This window comes from Amphibalanus amphitrite, unplaced genomic scaffold, assembly GCF_019059575.1.
Source record: "Amphibalanus amphitrite isolate SeventyFive unplaced genomic scaffold, NRLGWU_Aamphi_draft 000030F_arrow, whole genome shotgun sequence".
Taxonomy (NCBI): Eukaryota; Metazoa; Arthropoda; class Thecostraca; order Balanomorpha; family Balanidae; genus Amphibalanus; species Amphibalanus amphitrite.
The window spans coordinates 1258615-1278034 of record NW_024881526.1 but is presented as its reverse complement, the minus strand read 5'-3'; the positions used below and the strand labels follow the sequence as shown (position 1 = coordinate 1278034).

The 19420-nt window shown below is 61.6% G+C and overlaps 1 protein-coding gene across 2 annotated transcripts in view; it reads right to left on the bottom strand.

Moving 5' to 3' along the window:
• LOC122366868 (plexin-B-like) overlaps positions 1–19420 on the bottom strand; it is a 73325-nt gene that overhangs the window by 30792 nt on the left and 23113 nt on the right. For both annotated transcript variants that reach the window (XM_043339517.1, XM_043339510.1), the window contains exons 4-5: positions 14368–14496; positions 7102–7202 (exon numbers count right to left, since the gene is read on the bottom strand). In XM_043339517.1, the coding sequence (XP_043195452.1) occupies positions 7102–7202; positions 14368–14496 (230 nt within the window). The remainder of the gene's footprint in view (positions 1–7101; positions 7203–14367; positions 14497–19420) is intronic.

The window sequence follows — 19420 nt, the reverse complement described above, 5'->3', positions numbered from 1 at the left end:
AGTCTTCGGCCGGACACAGGGGAAGGGGTGGTGCTCGGTTGTAACATGTCAAGCGGCGGAGGAAACTCGCGCGGGTTCCGATGGTGCCTGGGTGGTGCGTCGTGTCACGGGGCGAGACTGCGAGAGCTGAGGGCGAGAGCGGAGGTCGGCGCGACCGCAGAGGACGGGTGACATGACAGAGATCGAGCTGAGCCGACAGCGGACACGTCGGAACATCGCAGGACGTCCGGCGACAGACGGGATAAAGGTGGAGCTGACAGGTCTCACAGCCGTCACCCGGCGACCGATGAGGACGCTGGACGGGTTTTGTGCGTCTGGACCGGACCGAAGAGCAGCTGACAGCGTGCGAGTGTAGCAAAAACCTCGGAACGTAGCAGAAATGGCTAAACACAGCAGTGTTTGTCCAGAAAATGTGACGTGCGAGCGTCCCGCTTTGTTCTGTAGACTGTGTTTATCAGAATTACTCTGAGAAAAGCTGAAAACTGACGCATTGCAGCAAGGTCGGACTGCACAACTCTAAATGCTGAGTCAAAAGCTTGCAGTTGAAAAACAGCCATTCACTCCGACCACATTCAACAGCGGGAGAGCGGGCGCGCGCACAAATCACGATGCGCCGAGTCGTCTCCGCTGCACACTGAGGCAATGAGCCGGCGCCGCCGAGACCCATAACGCATCACAATGCAAGGCCGGGGCGGCATTAGCCCTAATCCGACGCACGGTCGGCACGCGTCGCTCGCCCGAGGACCGTCTCAGGGCGGGCGGCGAGCCGTTACGACGCACAGGTCACGCACGGACTAGAGGCGGCTGCAAGGTCGTCCGAGCACCGCTCGTCCCTATATTGCAGGTCACACACTGCACCGAGACCGACACGAGTGGTCATAAACAGCTGAATCAGCCGCCGCGTGAGCTGCCGCAAACCGGCCGGTAGGGACGAAATATCAATACTGGTGGGGCGTTACTCATCGGTCGGAGGGGGCCACGACCACAGCTGAGCGGTGTTCATGTTTGTCCAGTGACCGCAACGAGCTGTGACGTCGTCCGTCACCGTCACGCATGCGTTCGTCACGCTCGAGCGACGCGTCAGTCACCGTTCGCCTCTGCTCCGTCAGTGCCTTGTCCCTGCCGCCCACCGACCTGACTCAGTCACCGAGGTAAACGGCGAGTCGTGTGGTCACCGGTCGCCGGTCTCCGGTCATCACACGATAGACAGTGAGGTCATCAAACACTCAGCTAATCAGACTGCGATTAGATTCCCTTGATGAGCCCGCATTGATAGGTGGCAACATGGTGCCAAACGTAACAATAGAATGGCGTAACGAAGAGCCCTAGCCGTCAATCGACACAACACATCGCAGTGCTTAAGGTCACGGAGCAATAGAAGACGAGGCACACCACACCACGGCACAGCACGGCACAGCAGACCACGGCACGGCACGGCACGGCACGGCCTTGCACGGCACGGCACAGTCAGTGGCAGGTCGTCGAGCCGTGCGTCACATGCGATATGAATCATAAACGGTTTGCACGGCGGCCCCGAATGCATTGCGTCGGCGACAATGGCTGTGTCGGGGACACATCGTGGGCCGGCGGTCTGATGGATGGGCACTGGCGGGCGGGCTACTTGCTGGTGGAGGGCTGCACGACGGTGCACAGACACACACACACAGACAGACAGACGGACGTACAGAGGCGGTCTGCATTTAGTTACATACAGACAGCGCCAATACGTATACAGACAGACAGACATATACGCAGACGGTCCGCATATACAGACAGACTGCACCGAAACCTTTACATATCGACAAAAAGACCAGATCTCGAACAGACTGTGTATGGAAGATATAGGTAGATAGACTACATAGCCAGCCACGCCGTCAATATCTCCATTAATACAGACAGTGAGGAGGTCCAGGGAGCCGACGGTGGTCAGGACATCGTGAATGGGAAGATAGATGACAGGTTTTTTGCTGAGCAAAAAGTGGACGCCCAATCGGAGTCGTATTTCCCATTGCATGCTATCTCGGGTCCTAGAATGCAGGTACACAGCAGCGCTGGACCAATTCCCTAATCTGATAGCGAATGTCGTGAGCCATATAGAGTAGTGTGCACTCAATGAAAGCCGTACATAAAAACGATGTGATTACTTAGGGCTATTGCTGGTAATGCCGTTTCATTATTCCGAACCCAATTGCCAACGTATCGTATGACCGGCGGTACTAATAACAACGGTAGAGCACGATACGTTTAGATTAGGTTGGCTTCATTGACCATTGACCAATAACGAGAGCCGACCGGGGGACCGCGCCGACCGACCGACAGTCTGCCCCGCCCCGCCCCGACCGTTCACACTGCTAGCGGGCTCCGAACTTGGATCGGCCTGTTAGCGGCACAGCTAAGGCGCCATTAGCCCCACACAAACTTCAGACCGAATTGGAAACACGCTATGGGGTGTGAGGGGAAATGTTTGGCCATTCAGGGTGTTTTTATCGATAACAGCCACTAAAAACGGCAATATCCTCGGTAGACGAGCCGCGAACGACTAAGCTCAAGAGGGCTCCATTTTTAGGTAAGTAGCTACTATTTGTGGGCTGTGGTTGTCGTTTATGAAAAAAGCAAGCAAATTGCTATAAAATCATAGGTGTGAGGTAAAAAAAAAAAACTGGAACGAATGTCATAGCAACTTTGATTCTATACGTAAAAAGGTCAAATCGTTAAAGCGATGGGCATCGATCAACTCAGTCTGCAGTGCGCGCACAATGTGTGAGACAGCAGTTTGACTTGTCTCCGACGCACCTGCATCCGCCCGCCCGAGCCACCCGACCCTGTGTCCCCGAGCCGCAGAGAGCGGTCGGCCGGGCCCGATCGACCACCGTCGGCCCACGCCGTGCCTTCTCCGATCCCTAACTCAAACAGAGCGTCGGTCGGCTAAGCCGCGGCCCGGCCCGGCCACCGGCCGCCCGTGTCACACCGCCGGTGCCGGCGGCGATTTATGGAGGAAATTTCGCCGCCGCGCGGTCCTCGAGCGGCGCCGTCTTCAGAGAACTCGGCGGTCCTGCTGGGAGAGAGGAGGTCCCCCTCGGAGACACTCGGTCCTCTCAGTGCCCCAGGTCCTCTCAAAACTCGAGGTTCTCTCAGAGCCAAGATCCTACAGCTATTCATTCCTCCCCAGATCTGAGTTCCTCCTAAGAATCATTTACTCCTTGTGCCTCCGTAGAGTCGGGTTTATCCCAGCAGCTCCTGTGTTGCCCCTACATGCAGAGCTGCTCTTCAGAGCTGCCACAGCTCCAGCCCTCTGAAGGCGTGCTCGGTGTCCGCCTTCCACCGCTCCACCTCACTGGTCCGTCGTTACACTCGCCTTCCTTCCGCCACATTTGCGCCGCGCTTTCCACTGCGTTGGCTCGCAGCGAGTCTTACTATTGATTATGTGCCGCACTGTGTTGAAAAGTAATGACGTTATGCAAATGGGGCGGGGTGCGATCCGCAGTACGCGCCAGCGGAGCCCGGTGCACCCCTGCCGAAGGAGCGGCCGCCCCCGCCCCGCCCCCGTCCTGGCTAGGTCGCCCATCTCCGCCGACGCTGGCTAACCCGATTATCGCCGACCACAGGCCTGTAGCAGCCTCGACCACCGGCGGTATCGCGGTCGGCGAGACACTTTTTTGTAGCATCGCTCCCAGAGCTGATCGAATTAGGCGGCCACGGCTCCCCGCTGGCCTGTCGCCACTTTGCTCCGCCGCCGCCGTCCGCTTCTTGCAAATGGACGTAATAAAACGAATCCCTCCGCACATAAATTCAGATTGCGCGACACTTAGGCGCAGAACCGGGATGAAATTTGTTTACAATTAATGTCATTTGCATTTCAGAGCGCGGCGAATAATCCGCTAAGTTGGTCGGTAATTTGAGCTGCTGGTTTAGGGCGGAGAGGGGCGGTGCGCAGAGCGTCATTTGCAACGTTCCCGACGCCGCGATATAGCCAGAGATGGAGAGGGTGTCCCGGTCCCTCCGAGGGGAGCAGAGTTGGTCAGAGTTACCCGCTGCTCAGTGAACCGGAGAGACGAGAAAGTCTCAGTCATCCCCACCCTTCACTCGGCAGTGACTGGCTGCGGGCGGCGGTCTGTTCTTGTCCCGTCACTTTCTCAGAGAAGGCCGAAGGAAGGCCGGGTGTTGTGACCACCGACACCGCCCACCGAACCACCGGTCATCGAGTGGCTCATTCGAGCCATTCGAGTGCGTCTAGTCCATTCCAGTCGGTCGTCAATTTCTCCTGGAACATCGACTAACTAGGATGGTGGTCGGCTGTTTACACCCCTTGTCGTTGGGTGTTGTTGGCGGTGCTGCTGCAATAATCAGTGTTGCTCCAATCAATTGCCACATCATGACCGGAGGCAGAGCGGGCAGTGGGGTGGCCCCAATGAACGCCCTCATGAGCGGCTCGTGCTCTCCGCGGTACACGCGTTTGACCTGGAGCCGCCCTGCACGAGCTGACCGGCGGGTCACGACGGACGGAGATGTCGAAACGACGGCGTCTGATGGGGGTGTGGCACCGACGGCTGATAGTCGCACTGCCGGAGCATCGAACAGACGCACCGCAAAAACAGTCCGCGTCTGAACCGCACCGGGCAAATGAATTTCTCGGCTGTCCGTCTGCACGGGGAACAAAGCGCGCCCGGTGAAGGCTGCGGCTATGGCGACGGCTGCAGGTCGGTTACACGGACCAGACGTGCCGCTTTGTGCTCGTGCTGCTGCTCCTGGCCTCCGGCGGAGGGGTGTCAGCCACCCGGCAGTCATGGCAGACGGTAATGAGCCCAGCGAGCAGCCGGCCGGCGAGGAACCCTCCCGCCAGGTGAGAGGGGACTGCAACAGCCGACACCGGCCAGAGACTGACCGCTCCCCCGCCACAGGTGGTTAGCACTAATCTAATAATAGTGCAGCACGCCCCATTCTCCGCGTTCATTGAAACGCCGCTCGGCGGCCGCTTTGTTCCATCCGACATCTGCCGCATCTGCCTGCCGGCGGCGGCGGCGGCGGCAAGGAGCCAGCGCCCGCCACGAGAGGCCCGCCGGCACCGCCGCCGGCGCACACGACGCTCGTGCTGCGCCATAAATGGCCCGCTCGGTCGGCGCCGCCAGACGCGCCCGGCCCGGCCTGCCGTCGGCCGCCGCCGCTCTAACAGGCATCTAATCATCGCCCAGTGCCGACCGATTGTGCGCCGATTGTGCTCCGATTGGAGCTCGATTGTTCACCGACCGCGACGGCCGCCGCGCCGATGGCGACATCAGCGAAAGTCCGCCGACTCTCTTCCGGCGGTGGTGCGGAAACGGACGTCGCCACCGCTGCCACTGCGTCGTCGCGGCGACGGGACGCCCGCGGCGAAATTGTTGAAACTGCGGCTATTACGGGTGATGGCTGTGGTGTCGGGGATCGGGGTCTCTCTGATCCGGCCGTGGGACAAACCAGGCGGCCATCGCCCGCTGTCATCGGCCGAGATAGTGTGGAGTTGAGACGCGCAGCCGGCGCACGGTCCGGTTCCCGGGGTGTATAATCTGGAGAGGTGTCAACTGCGACCAATCAGACGGCCGGCATGGCGCACCTCAGAGCCAGGCGTGACCACCGGCTCATCGGCACCGCTTATGGTCGCCGTCAGAGCCATGTGAAAATTATTTGTTCACTTAGAGCCATTATGCTGGTTAGTGGGAATTGGAATTAGTAATATTCCGCCGACACTTGGCTGGTTCTAATCGCGCCCGACATTAACGGCGAGAAAGTGTCGGAGCGAATTTTAGCTCCGGGGCTTAGCAGCGCGGACGTGAATCAATTTAGACGGCAGTATTTCAGGGAACAGTGTGGAAGCTAATATGATTCTGAGCAGGTGCTGAAGATCTGCTGCAGCCCTCTGACACCAGACGCCTGCCGACCCATCAATCCCACCCTGCACCCTACCCCCAGCCCCACCATCGTGATACCCCCTCCCTCCGAATATCCCCCGCTCGGCCATCGGACGGCCGAGCGCCAGATGAAATCATCACTTGACACTGATGCCGGTTTCATTCCGCGCCATTGGGCGGGCGGCGGTGCTAATTGAATTCCGGCCGGCCACCGGAGCGGTCATCGGCGGCCGGCCGGCGTCCCATCTATTCCCGTCGCGGCCGACGCTGTTTCAATCTGGCCGATCCGTCGGAAGGGATGAGCGACGATCCGGCATCGGCACCATCAACTCTGTGCGCTTCAACAACAAGCGAGTGCGCCATTTTTCACCGGTGTCCATTTATCTGAGGCGTCAAACGGACGGTCTGCTGCCGGACGGGCGGTTCGATCCCATCTTTCTCCTTCCCTAGCGGGACAGACTGCCGGCAGCGACCGACTCTGAGTCTCGCCGAAAGGCTGCTGTGGCCTGACCGTCCGCTGAGCATGTCGAGAAGTCGCATGTCACTGACGTGGGCACTGAGCAATCTCGATTTTACATGATGTTTGCTCGATGCGTTGCTATGGAACAGGTCACACTTACTTTATATGTTTCACGCATTATTCGAAAGAGTAGCTTATCCGAATAAAAACATGACCGAAAACAATTCGAATCAGTTACGTTAGCTATCCTGAATCAGACTGTACGTTCGTGCGAAAGATATGTAGGATTCGAGCCAGTCCCATTCGTCATGCTTGCCATGCAAAAGCATGTATAAAAACTCAATGATTTATTGATGGCTGCTCAGCGATCAAGGCAGGTGAAACAAGGAAGCTGTAAGATCTGAGTCATTTGGAAGCCCCATATTAGCAATGTGCCAATAATCTCAGTGTAAAACGCCACGTCCGTGAACGCCACATCCGTCCGCAATGTTGGGTTCTCGCCTTCCGTTTCCGTTTCGCCATTTGCACGTCGAGGGACTTCCCTCGGGGGCCCTTCTCACACACATGCACCTTACATGTGACCTGCGCTGGGACCGCTTGCACTGCCGGGTGCCATCCCGACGCCTCGAGTCCCGCGCGGCGGCTCTGTGAGCGGCCTCCGAGACGGAGAGGCCTCTCGGACAAATCTCCCTTTGACACGCCATGCGCAGCGCTCTGTTCTCCTGCAGCCTTGAGAGCTGCAGCCGGCCGCCAACTCACCTTTTCTCGAGCGAGCACCAGCCGCAGTAGGGGTCTCCGGAGCCCAGGCACGACGAGCAGTTGGTGTACTTCTCACACGTCTGCACGCGCACCTTCGACACCTGAAAAACAGACAGATAAAACGGTGAGGGGCGGGCCGAAAGCGACGGCCGGGGCAGATGGACTAACGAGGTGCGCTCGGGTCAGGTCAGGTCAGGTCAGGGGTGACAGCGCCGGTACAGCAGGTGGCCAGGGTTACAGGTGGCCAGGCTGGGACCAGGACGGCGACCGGCCAGCTCCGGTCGGCACGTGTCTGACCTGCGTGACCTGCGTGACCTCCGTGACCGGCCGCATTGCGCCACGGGTCACCGCTGACAAATTAATCGGCCGACATGGCATTCACTTTCTGTGGCGGGCCGCTCCATCGCTCTGCGGCGCTCCATTGAGGCCGGACTTCCATTAGACACACCTCGGTAACAGCACGGAGACTCCGTCACAGCCGCAAAGAAACAGGGTCAGCCGCGCCGGCAGCTCGGGCGTCGCCGCGCCTCGGCCGGGCCCCCGCAGCGCGGGTCAACCCACCGACCGGCCCCCGTCGATAGCCTGATTTTTCCGCTACAAATTAGCTTTCAGGGTCCGGCGGCGAGCACGCACTTTCTCCGGGCGCCGAGAGTGAAAACACGACACGAAGTAATTACCGATTCATAAACAAATTAGCTGCCCATTATTTAGTAGGCGCCGGCGTCAGCTGCGGCTGGCGGCGGAGGGCGGACGGTGGCGCGGAGGAAGCGCTGTGGTCGCCGCCTACCGGTGCTTCCCAGACCCTGTCGTCACGGCCCGCATGGGAAACGCTGCAAAAACAACACCGGCCCGGCCCAGCCGCTTAACCAATGTGAAAAATCATCAAGGCCGGACGTGGTGCCGTAAAAACGAGCCGCTCCGTTGCCGACGTGCAGCGACGCGCCCCGGTTTTTGGCCGACAGCGGGCGCATCCAGCGGGCAGTTGGTTTTTCTGTCGACGGTCCACCGGCGCACTTTGAAGCGTGTCTCGGCGATGTCAGCGGCGCGTCGTCAGCGATTCTGGCCGCGTCGCGTCGCGACCCAGTCCTGTCTGAGCGCATTGGGCGCGCGCGCGCCGAGCCGACGGACCGAGCAGCGCGCCTCGGCGAGCGGCCCAGTTCGACTCGCTGCCCCACAAAGGGGCCGGCGAGCTGTTTTTGAGGCGCCCCGTCGCGGCCGTCCGGCGATCCTTTTCAGCCGGCGGCGGCGACCGGCCGGCCAGCCACGTAAAAACGGCTCCGCGCTGCTCCGATTTACGGGAGGCCGACCGAGAGGGAGCCCTGCCCCCTGCCAGCGGCCCTCCCCGGTCACCGGGCGCGGGGAGCGCTCCTAAATACCCTCCCTTAGCTCAGCGGCGGAGCTTTTAGAGGTGATTCCAAGCTCACGAAATGCTATAAAAGTCGTTGATGAGCCTCGAATCGCCCACCAACAGCATCTTATCCCTGCCCACATGCTGTTGGCAATATCGCTAGCCCGTATCAACCTTGGCACCTGGATATTTGGCACCGTGAGCCCTCCTCCTGGCCTCCAGGAACCGACGCGCTCCTAGCGACTCAGCCCTCCGTCCTCCGTCCTGACCTCTGAGCCCTGCCGGTCACGGTCACGGCTCATCCCGACCGCTCCCTCGGGGGCCACCTGCTGTATCAGTAGCCGACGACCGACCGCTACCGACCCGACCGGGCCAATCACCGAGAATCAATCCAACTCGACTAATTGCCCCGCTCGGAGAGCCGGCGCGGCGGTCGGCTCGGCTCGGCCCGGGTTTGGACCGGTGCGATGTGTGGGGTGGGGTGGATGGGGGTGGGTGGGGTGATGATACGCCGGGTCCTCCACGACCGTGGGAATCGTCCCGGCGGACCGGAGCTCGTGACGGAGAATCGGTCAGGTGTGCAGCTGGGAGTGGGGAGGGCGACGGGTCTGCGGCAGCCGCTGACCGCCCCGCTTCCCCCAGGTATCCTGCGGAGACGGGACGGCGTACAGAGGATGCGCCTCACCACCGCGTATCACCGGACGGAAACCATCATCGCAGACGGCTCAAGGTAAGTCCGGTATACCCTGCCGTAGAATTTCGAGCCGAGCTAATTAATTTCGGCGCTGCGGTGAGCCGGGGCTGGAGGGCCGGCCGACCACCACCTGGGATGGCCAGGGAGGGAGGGCCGGACGGCTCGCCGGGGGTGTCGGCCAACCAGCCGGCGGCCCTGCCCGCGCGGCGGGGGTGCGCCCACCGGCCACCGGCCCACCTGGCTCGAGCTCCTAAACTACACCCCTACCCAACGTGCAGCCCAGGTAATGGACCTCTTAGTTACACGTTCAGCCGGACTAATTTATACCTAAACGCGGCCCGCGCCGCAGGTAGAGGCCCAGGAATGCCGCCGGTGAGAAAACACTAAAAGAACGCAACAAGGCCCGAATGGGCGATAAATAAGTCCCGACTGGCCGCGGAGAATGGGACGCATGAAACTTATGGACGGCCCCTATCTACCTTTGTGTCCTGAAACGCCCCAGACGAATCCGATTTAAGCATTTTCGCAGCACGCGCGCGCGCCTCACAAAGGCGGCGGAAATCGGCCTGTGTCCCGTGAGCAGCTGATTTCTCGCCAATCCTGTGAATGCCGTGTGTTCGGAGGAGACCAGGTGAGCCGGCGGCCCGGTGCGTTCCGGAGCCTGATCAATGGGCGGCGGCGCGCGGCGTCTTTGACCGGCGCTCGCCCGCGCTCGGTTTGTTTGCGGACCGTCTTCTCGACCATCGGCCGCCAATTACGGCTGGGTGCCAGCTATGGGAGCGAGCCCATTTGATCCGCGTGCAGCCTGACCGGCCGCATAAAGGGCGCATTGTGAGCGCCGTCTGAATTTATCATGTGAGCAACTGCAGAGTCACCGGACGGCTGGCGAAGGACGCGCGACCGCCGCCGGCGGAAAGCCGGAGAGACGGAACGGGAGGGATGGGATGGGAGGGATGGGACAGGATGTGGGGTCGACGGGGCAGGACAGGATGAGACGTGAAGGAACATGCGGTTACGAAACAGAATAAAACAGGGACAGTGCATGATGAGGTACGTCGGAATGGAATGGAATTGGAGCCTTACAGAACATGTCGGTGAAAGTATGGGCAGATGCGCCACAGGGCGAGACAGGCGGAATGAGGTGGGACAGTTCGGTATTGGACCACGCGGAATGAAGTTCCAGCACTCACTGACATGGAATACACAACAGACCGTCCCGAGCCGCAGAGGCCGAGTACAAACTAAACTGGAGCTGCCCACTGACGGATGGGAGAAATCTGACCGCATTCACCCGGGCTGGCGCGCCGTCCGCGGGGTCGTGACTCGTGAGCCTGCCCGAGTGACATGGCCTCTCGCCGTAACAGTATCTTTACGGCCCTAATACCCCGGAACAGTCTGTTGGTCGGTGTCAGTGACTGCAGCAAATTAGTTTACAAGCCCATCCTGGTCTGCACCTCCGCGCAAATTGACTCCGGCTCATGACGCCGCCAATGGACCCTATCTCACGGACCCCGCGAATTGACCCGGCCCATAGCCCAATCATAAACCCGGCCGGCCGGCCGCACGGCGCCGCGCCCGCCTGCGGAGCTCGCCTCGCTGCAGAACTGCGGGCATTCCCTCGTGCAGCTGGGGCGTCACATTCCGGCCTCGCCGACCACGGTCCGGAGACGGAGAGTTCCCGTCCGAGTGGAAACACGGCCCAACCCCGGCGGTAGGTTCGGCTATCACAGCCAGCCGGCGCCGGCGCCGGACTGCGAACCGTGCTGCTGGAGAGCTGCAGAATGGAGAACAGGAGACTGGGGGAACAGAGCCGCTACCGAGGGCGGCCCGGGGCGACCCGGAGCGGTCAGCGGCGGTCAGGGGCAGCCGCCCGGATCATCCGACAGTGCTCCGTCACCGTGCTTTCAGGCCGACTCCTCCTCTGGCCGTCCGCGCCCGGCGGCGACGCGCGCCCGATGACTGCGCCACTTTGGGTGCCAGCGCGCCATCACCGTATCGGCGCCGATCGCGGCGCAGTCAGGGCGGGGAGCGGCGCGCCGATTAAACGGGCGCGATCGGCGCGTGCGCCGCCCGGCTCGATTACTATGCGGCAGCGGTGAGCGATATCGAGACAGGCCGCCGTCGCCGCGGGGACGGGCGGCGGCGGGGGAGGGACGGGGTTCTCTCTATGCCGTCGGCAGCTGAGCAGGACCACCGTCCCCGCAGCTGCAGAGGTGGAGAGCGAGAAGCCATCCGACCAAATCGAGCTGCCGAGTGACGCCGCGGCTGCAGTGTCACCGTGTCTCTCAGCCGAGCTGCGTCTCCGGGGGCGTCTTTGGCCGGACCTCAACTGCACCTCTGTCCGCATCTGCGGCGTGCCAGCAGCTCAGACGGACGGACGGCGCTGGCCGGCTGATTTAGTGCGGCGCGGCTGTGCGGCGGTGCTGAGTGAATCTGTCGGCCGCAGCCGCGCTGGGGATGCTCCGTTCGCAGTCGGGACGTTTCGTGCACCAGTCGGGACGCTCCGTCCTTCAGCCGGGACTCTCTGTGACTCCAGTCCACCAGCCGGGACCCTCAACCCTCCGCGCGCCGCGCCGGCTGTGATGCACGGCTCCGCCGACCGCCGGCCGCGTCCAGCCGGCTTTGTGGCGTTTGATTTATACCGAGGAAAATGATGGTGAGCAGGTTTAGAGGTGACCGGCCGGCGGAGGGCGGCCTGCCGGAGGCCTGCTAATGTGACGCGCTGGTCCCGCGCCGCCGTGTGCACCCTGCAGTCTCCTCCGCCGGGCGCCCTGAGACCTCGGTCTGTCGCTCTTTACATGGCGAACAGAGGCCATGGAGCTATTCAAACTGTGTCAGCGACCGGTCCCAACCAAAGTCGTCTGACGAGAGTGACCAAATCTGGCACGGAGCGGTGTCAGACTGTATGGCTCTGATTCTATTCACCCTGACGGCACCTGGTTTTGTAGTGACCTCCGAGCTGGCAAACCGCAGCGGGTGTGGCCACGGTCTGTCTCTGGCGTTCTGACGCTCGTTCACGGTGTTCCTGGCAGTGAGAGGGATGCCGGAAGTTGTGTGGGCTCTCACCGGGTTGGCGGTGTGTCAGCGGGCGGCGCAATGACGAGTCTCTGGCAACGCTCACCCTCCGGCGGTCAGTCGTTCTGAGACAGTCACACACCGGCACTACACTGCGAGCTCCACCACACAACAGCGCTGTTCTGTGGTCGGCTGACGGAAAATGGACTGACTGCACAGCTCATACAGCCGGCTCCTGAAGTCAGCGGCCGTGCCCGTACCTACTGGATTTCCGCCAGGTAGAGAGCCGGGGATTCGCCGAAACCCGGCTCAACCCTGCGGAGCACGGCCCTGCGCGTGCCGTCGCCACGCCCCGACAAATCAAAGCGGAACGCAGCCGCAACTGACGCGTGGCAAAGCCTTTCAGCCAGTCTATGTGATTCAGGCCAAGGCGGCTTAAGTGCAATGGCTATGGCCGGCCCGTTGCCCAACAATTGCACAGGAGGATAGCAGAGTAGCCGCGTCATGGCAGCCAGATCAATATGGAACGGCAGCGGACAAAGCGCAGTTCGCCGTGTGTATGACGGTGTCGGCTGATACAGTCAGACTGCGGCTCACCGTCGGCCGACCACCTCCACCTCCACCTCTACCTCTACCACCTCTACCTCTACCTGGGATGGAGAGAGGGGCCGGCTGGCATGTCGGGTCGGCGTAAATTATCCGCCACGCCGCCATTTGTTTTATTTGCAGTGAGGAGCGGTGCATGCTGGCTGTCGGAGAGAAGAGTCGGCGAGCGGGCCACCGCGCTCGGCCGGCCGGCCGGCCTGCATCCCGCCCAGGGGAGCGTCTCCGCGCCGCTCGGCCGAGAGGCGGCGGTCGTGGCGCGGCGCGGCGGCCGTCGTGGCGCGCCGTAATTGTAATGGAGCCGGCGGGGCGCGGCGAAATGACGGCTCGGCCCACCCGGAGCCGGCGTGCAGCGTGCAGAGCCAGGTAACCGGTTCAGCGAGCCGGGGAAGAGAGGAGAGGAGAGAGGAGAGGAGAGGAGAGGAGAGGAGAGGAGAGGAGAGGAGAGGAGAGGAGAGGAGAGGAGAGGAGAGGAGAGGAGAGGAGAGGAGAGGAGAGGAGAGGAGAGAAGAGAGGAGAGGAGAGGAGAACTGTGCAGAAAGAGTGAAGAAAAGTGGAGAGGAGAGAGAGGATGTAAGGGGAGAGGATGGCTGAGGTGTGCAAAATGCAGGAAATGTTTCTGTGTGAGGTGAGTAGGCGTTAGGAACAGCTATGTTACACGAGTTAAATGTGAAGAGTCATTGCACTTTTCAGGGCATAGTCTCCGCTGAAACGTCTAAACGCGGCAACAAAAAGTGAACGAGTCAAGCTGGGAACGTCAGCCGAGAATAGTGCGGGTTTCATTCAGCTCTCGGAGGGCGGAACACTCGGAAATGGAGTGGAACGCTCTGCTGTGCCGGCCGACATATTGACTGACAGCGTGGTGCACCACCTGGCCGGGGCGGTTCCGGCCCGGCTCGGAGAGCAGATGAGTGATTTGAGCCGTCATCGGACGGCCGATCGAGCAGACGGAGCCGGCAGGAGCCGGCAGGAGCCGGCAGGACGCTGGTAGTGCAGGCAGCCACCTGTCAGAGCCGTCCCGATGCGACGAAGATAAGCGGTCCGGGGGCGTGGAAACGCTGTCTCGCCGGCGGGAGGCGATGGCGCTCGGCGGCCGACGCGCGGCGCGTCATTGCAATAAATTACTCGCCGGTCATCAGCGTCATGGTGGGGGTCACGCTCCGAGCGACCGCGGCCTCCCTGCCAGCGGGCCGGGCCGGTCCGACCAGGGCCAGGCGGTCCCGGACGGTCCCGGACCACCCCTTATGTCAGACACCAACAGTGATCCCACAAAGTGGCCGCTGGCCGTAGATAAAACGCGACGCCAAGGCCAGTACATTCGTGCCAACCGGTTAAGTAAAACACAAAGGAAAAATATTAGCGCCATGAGTAGGTACGCTCGTTAGCTGTACTCGAGCTTTAGTAGTCATCAAAGGTCGCTTGTAAATCATCGTGAATGGAGGCACGAGGTGAAGTACGAGCTGTATCGCGTTTTCATGGCAGCTCGCGGCATGACATTGCAATGTTTCCGGCGGATATGCCCTCGGTGTGGGCCATTGCCCGTTTGGACGGTCGGTCCGTCACTGTCACGATGTGAGGTGCTCGCGGCGGAGGTCATTTGGCTCACCTTCTGAGTGGAGAGGACGTAGACGAACTCTCCTCCTGCGGTGACCTGGAGGTCGGAGGCGATGGCGCTGCCCGGGTCCACGGAGAGCGTCTCGTAGCGACGGGCCACCTCGGGTGACACGATCAGCGCCTGGGAACACAGGGAAGACCTAGGTCACAACGTGCACGGGAGGACGGTCACTGAAACTGAGCACATAGCTGAAACTGCACGGGACACGACCGACAGCTGTAGCTCGAACAGGAAATACATCAGCCTGAGAGGATTTGTGCGCGCATTACAGTTTCGCTTTATGCATTAGGTATGCAAAAAGTTGATGCCGATGCGTTTTTGTGAACGATGGAATTTGCGTCACTACGGATTGGTCGATAGATTGTCGCATTCCGTCACCCTTGCCGGAATGCCACTCACGACAGTTTCAATCGCCGTCAAAAGAGTATGTCAGTTCGTCTGTCGGCCTTTCAAACATCCACGAAAATTCCATTGAATCCGTCCGGGTCGTCACGTCAATCAAACCAGCATCATATCACTACTCTGCACCAACAGTCCGGTTTCTGAGAAAACCCTCGGCCCATAACGGCTGCATTTACAGGGCGGAGACGCCCCTCGCTCCCCGAACCCCAGTATCATCCATCGGCCTTCATCGGCCATCCGCATCCCACAACAGCGCGTTTCGCCCCTCCCGCTCGTTTCTCGGCGCTTCAACGAGCCGGACCCCCGCCGCGCGCCGCGACGAGTGTGCAATCGGCACCCGTTAAAGTTAAGTGTGATTGTCAGTTTCCTTTGGTCGTCGAAGGGTTGTAGGCTGAAGGCAGGGTGGAGGGGAGCCGACGGTGGCGGTGGCGGCCCGTCGCCGGCGGCCGTTCCGCACCGCGGCGGCAGCGGTGGCCGCCGGCGGCGCCCCGTTCTCAGCGCGCTCCATTAGAGAGCCGCTGCCGCCGCCGGTCAACGACTAATCTACATAATATCATTAGGAGTGTGTAATTTGTGGCTGGTTCCCGGCGCGGCAGTGTGAGGCGGCGCCGGCCGGCCGCTGCAACAGGCGCCGTCACCGGCCGCCGCTCGGCGGCTAATTATAGAGTGGTCCGACAGAGGGCGGCCGGGCGCCGGCCGGCCTGACCTCGGCTGACCCGGCGCCGCGGCCGACCGCAGCCCCGCCCGAATCACACCCGGTTCCTGCCCCCGACCGGCAGCGCCAATCATGCCGGGCTGCACACAGGAATGTATCGGGTCAGGTGTTACACCGGATACAGGCAGCTGCGGTCGTGTGCGGCCTCGTTGAACTGGCCGACTTCTCGTGAATGGACCCTATTTCGGTCACAGCTCGAGAAACTTCTCAGCCTCAAGAGCGCCGTCTGAGAGTCGCCTCTCACCGCAGACGGCTATAACCTGGCGGCGCCACCTCAGACCTCTGGGGACCCTGAGAGCCGCTGACAAGCGCACCCCAGCCGTTTGTCCGGCCGTGTCGCCCTCCTTGTTTATCCGGTGGTCGTTTTTAGCGGCACTTCCGTCTGGCGCGACACAACCAGCCGGGCTCTCCCGAGGGACGGCGGGGCAGGTGGGCGGCGTGCCGCTCCATCTCAGCTCCCTCCAGCTGCCAGAGCGGCTCCCCGCCCGCGGAGAGCACGCGTGCCGTATGTAGCGGCCGCGGCCGGCGGCGGTACGGCCGCGCTGAGCCGCACGCGCGCGGCACCCCGCGCCGCGTTAGGCTAATGATGCCGCTCCGGGCTGCGGGAGGCGGCGGCGGGATGCGCCGCTCACCGGGCCTCCAGCTGGTGCTCACTTTCTCCGGTTGTCCGCGGCGCAGGTGCTGCACTGGACGGGCCGCTACGGAGCTGCCCACGCACTCCCTGCACCATGGCGCACCGCCTCTGGACCTATCTGACGGACATGAAGACGGACACTCTACGCCCCATTCCTAGTGAGAGCCGCGGTTGACGTGCTCACGTCAGTCCGCCGGTGCATTCTGTCTCGCACGGCGCGGCTGAGAGGGCGCTCCGTGTCGGGTGGCTAGTCATACCTGGCTCCGTCCCCCGGACGACGAGCTGTCAGCGGCGCCGGCCCGCGGCTATAACCGGTCCCCGTGCACCTTCCATCACCTCCTCAGCCGGCGCCGCGCCGCCACTATCCGCCTATCTGCGCCCGGCCGAGCTTCTTACGGGCCTAGTGGCCGGCATTTTTCATCTCGGCCCGACCGGTTTCATAGCAGCCGTAAATTGGGTAATTTCAATTGATGTGTAATTTAATGGATATGGCCACGGTTTACGATGCCGATGGCCATTTTATACTGGCGGGGGTCGGCGTGTCATAAAGCACGACCGGCGCTCTTTCAACGCACCAGGAAGAAGGGCTTAATCAACGTCCGGTAAGTGGTCGCCGACTCGCCGACGGCGTCATCGGACGGCGACCCGTGAAAAGTCGCACCGGTCGGCGACGGGCGCCGGTCGGCTGCAGCGGACGGGACTGGTCCTAGCCGTGCAGAGGGACGGCCGCGCCACAAGACTGACGTTTATGGCCCTTTGATCTGAGACTCGCGGAGCGGCCATTGCCAGATCGTGTCCACTTGTCGAGCGGGGGGGGGGCGGTTTTTCTCGCAGAGTTGATGGCGAAGTGATAGCCGTGCAGCGAGATGCGAGACACATTGTGCCGTTATAGAGAAATCTACGCAGAAAATACGACATTTACGATATCTGCCTTTATTGGCCCATATCGGCGGGCAGAATCTTCTGATCTGTGCTTCATAAACACGAGTTCCCACAAGGACAGGTCGAGTTTTTTGCTTCCTCGTAAGTTATCTGCAGACAAGCCGGTCTTCCCCTGTTGTCGCTCTTCAAAAGACTTTAATCTCAAAGCCTGCAAAATGGCCTGATTTGCCGCAGAAATAAGCAAACAACTCCAATCTACATGCTATCAGTGCATGCTCCACTGCAATGCTGGGTTTCTCGTGTTCGGTCTCTTCTAACAAGGCAAACAACACACGCCAAAAGTAGGAATAACACGTTCTCCACAACTCCCCAAAGTCAGTGTGCAGATGACTCGCCAATTTTCCAGAGACTCGCAGACTTCTCGGTAGTCTGCTGCGATAGCATGCAATCCCGACGGCCCCGATACGCAGTCCCCGCGGACCCCGCGCCACCGACCGCCGACGTCACCTCAGCCGTCCCCAACTCTCTGTTGTCCCCTGACGCCGGTCTCTCCGTGACGACCGCCGCCGCTCCCCCGGCTGCCGCAGAGATAAGGCGGCATGCCGACGGCGGCGGCGGCGACCCAAGCACGCCGGGTATTCTCTGCCGGCGAGCGGCGTCTAATTAGCGTCGCGGAGGGTCGGCGCGCTGCCGTGCGCGGCCGCACACCCAGCTGTCTGTCGCGTCTGTCGCGACCGACCTCAGCCGGTAACGAACGAGCCACGTGCCATTCCCTCCCCCGCCCCCTTCCCCGCCCGGTTCCTGGCCAGCGCGGGTCCTCAGAGGGAGACTGCAGTCCATGGTGAACAAAACCAAAAGGCTGGATCCGCCCACCAGCAGCCGCCTTGATTACGGCGAAAATATCATCATAAAAGCACTCCGAGCGTCGTGCTGAATGTCAACCGGGCGGTATTTTCGAGTTGGTGGGCAGACTGGCGCCCCACAGTGCATTTGGCATGCAGGAAGACGGAGAGAATCTGGACAATTAGTGTTTGGACGGGCGCGCTCGTCAGCACTCAGAACTTCGAGGCCGCTCTGTGGGGCCTTTGTCGCAGCCAGAGGCGGACTGACGAAGCCCCGCCGTGGGCCGCGGCTCGTCCTTTCAGACGCATCATAACTATGTTGTTTTTGCCTCGTCTGTTATCTGACCGCCAGCCGCGCCGTCGTCTGCGTCTATCGAGATGTCATTCGCCAATGTCGTCTGCTGTCGACCGGACGACTGTGTCCCAAGGAACAGGCCGGCCCCGGTTCCGGTGGGGCCCGTCGCACGTCGCGTAATCCTTGTGCAGTTGTAGAGTCGGACAGCCAGGCAGGTGGGCTGTCTAGCTCGATCGAGTGGCCGTAGAGTCAGGACAGGGGTGGCCAGGCCCGGAGCCGGTGCGTTCGAGGGCGTCCTCAGCGCGGGTTCGAGTGCGCCGCTCGTGGTGCGTCCTGCCGCGCTCGGGCCGCTCGAGGGCGCTCGAGGGCGCCATTACCTGATTGCGTCCGTGTCTGGCTGATGATGCCCGCCGTCGACCGGACGAGCGCCCATTAAATCATCGTTAGCGCGAAGACGGCAGCCGCCGTCACCAATCAGGTGGGGCCCGTCTGACGAGGCCCTCGTCTGGCGGCGACGGTGCCTCACCCGGCGGTGCCGCTCGACGGCACCGGACGTCCGCCCCCAGTCATCAGTCGGGACGTCCCTCTCTTCCCCCGGGTCACCCTTCACCGCGCCACCTCCTCCGCCCCCAGGTCACCCTCCGCGCCACCTTCTCCACCCCCAGGTCACCCTCCGCACCACCCATGCCGCTCTCAGTGATCCGTCTCGTTAGTGGCGCGCGCGGTGCGCTAATTTGGCCGCGGCCGCCCAGGGCGCCTCCGAGCGCCGCGCGCGGCGGTCCTGGCGTACCGTGGCGATTAACGGGAGGTGCGGCGCGCTCTGATCAATGGCGCCACCTTTGACAGATGCGGCCGGGAGGTCGGGTGAGTAACGACAAATTAAACCGGCGCCCGGCCGTATATTACCATCTGAAACAACGGGGGTCGGCGTACCGGCGAGAGGCCCGCCAGCCGCGGCCGGCGCCCGGCACAGGCGGTCGCGGCCTCCGCTGGGAGTCTGTCATCGGCACTTGGCTGTGCTGGCGTGGGCACGTTAAAAGGGCACCGGGAACGGCGAGATATGCTGCTGGGACCTGGCGAAGGTCAGAATTAATGAAAAGGGACTGTTGTTTAATTGGGAGCTCCGACGATGGCAAAATCTATCGCGCGAATCTCCGTCTGACCCACACAAGCGGCTATCGATTCTGGCTTGTAAAATTGCGTGTAACCCTAGCGAACGACACAGACTTACGAGCGTTTTAAGAGTGTGCGGAAGCCCTTCCCGGCCTGTCGCA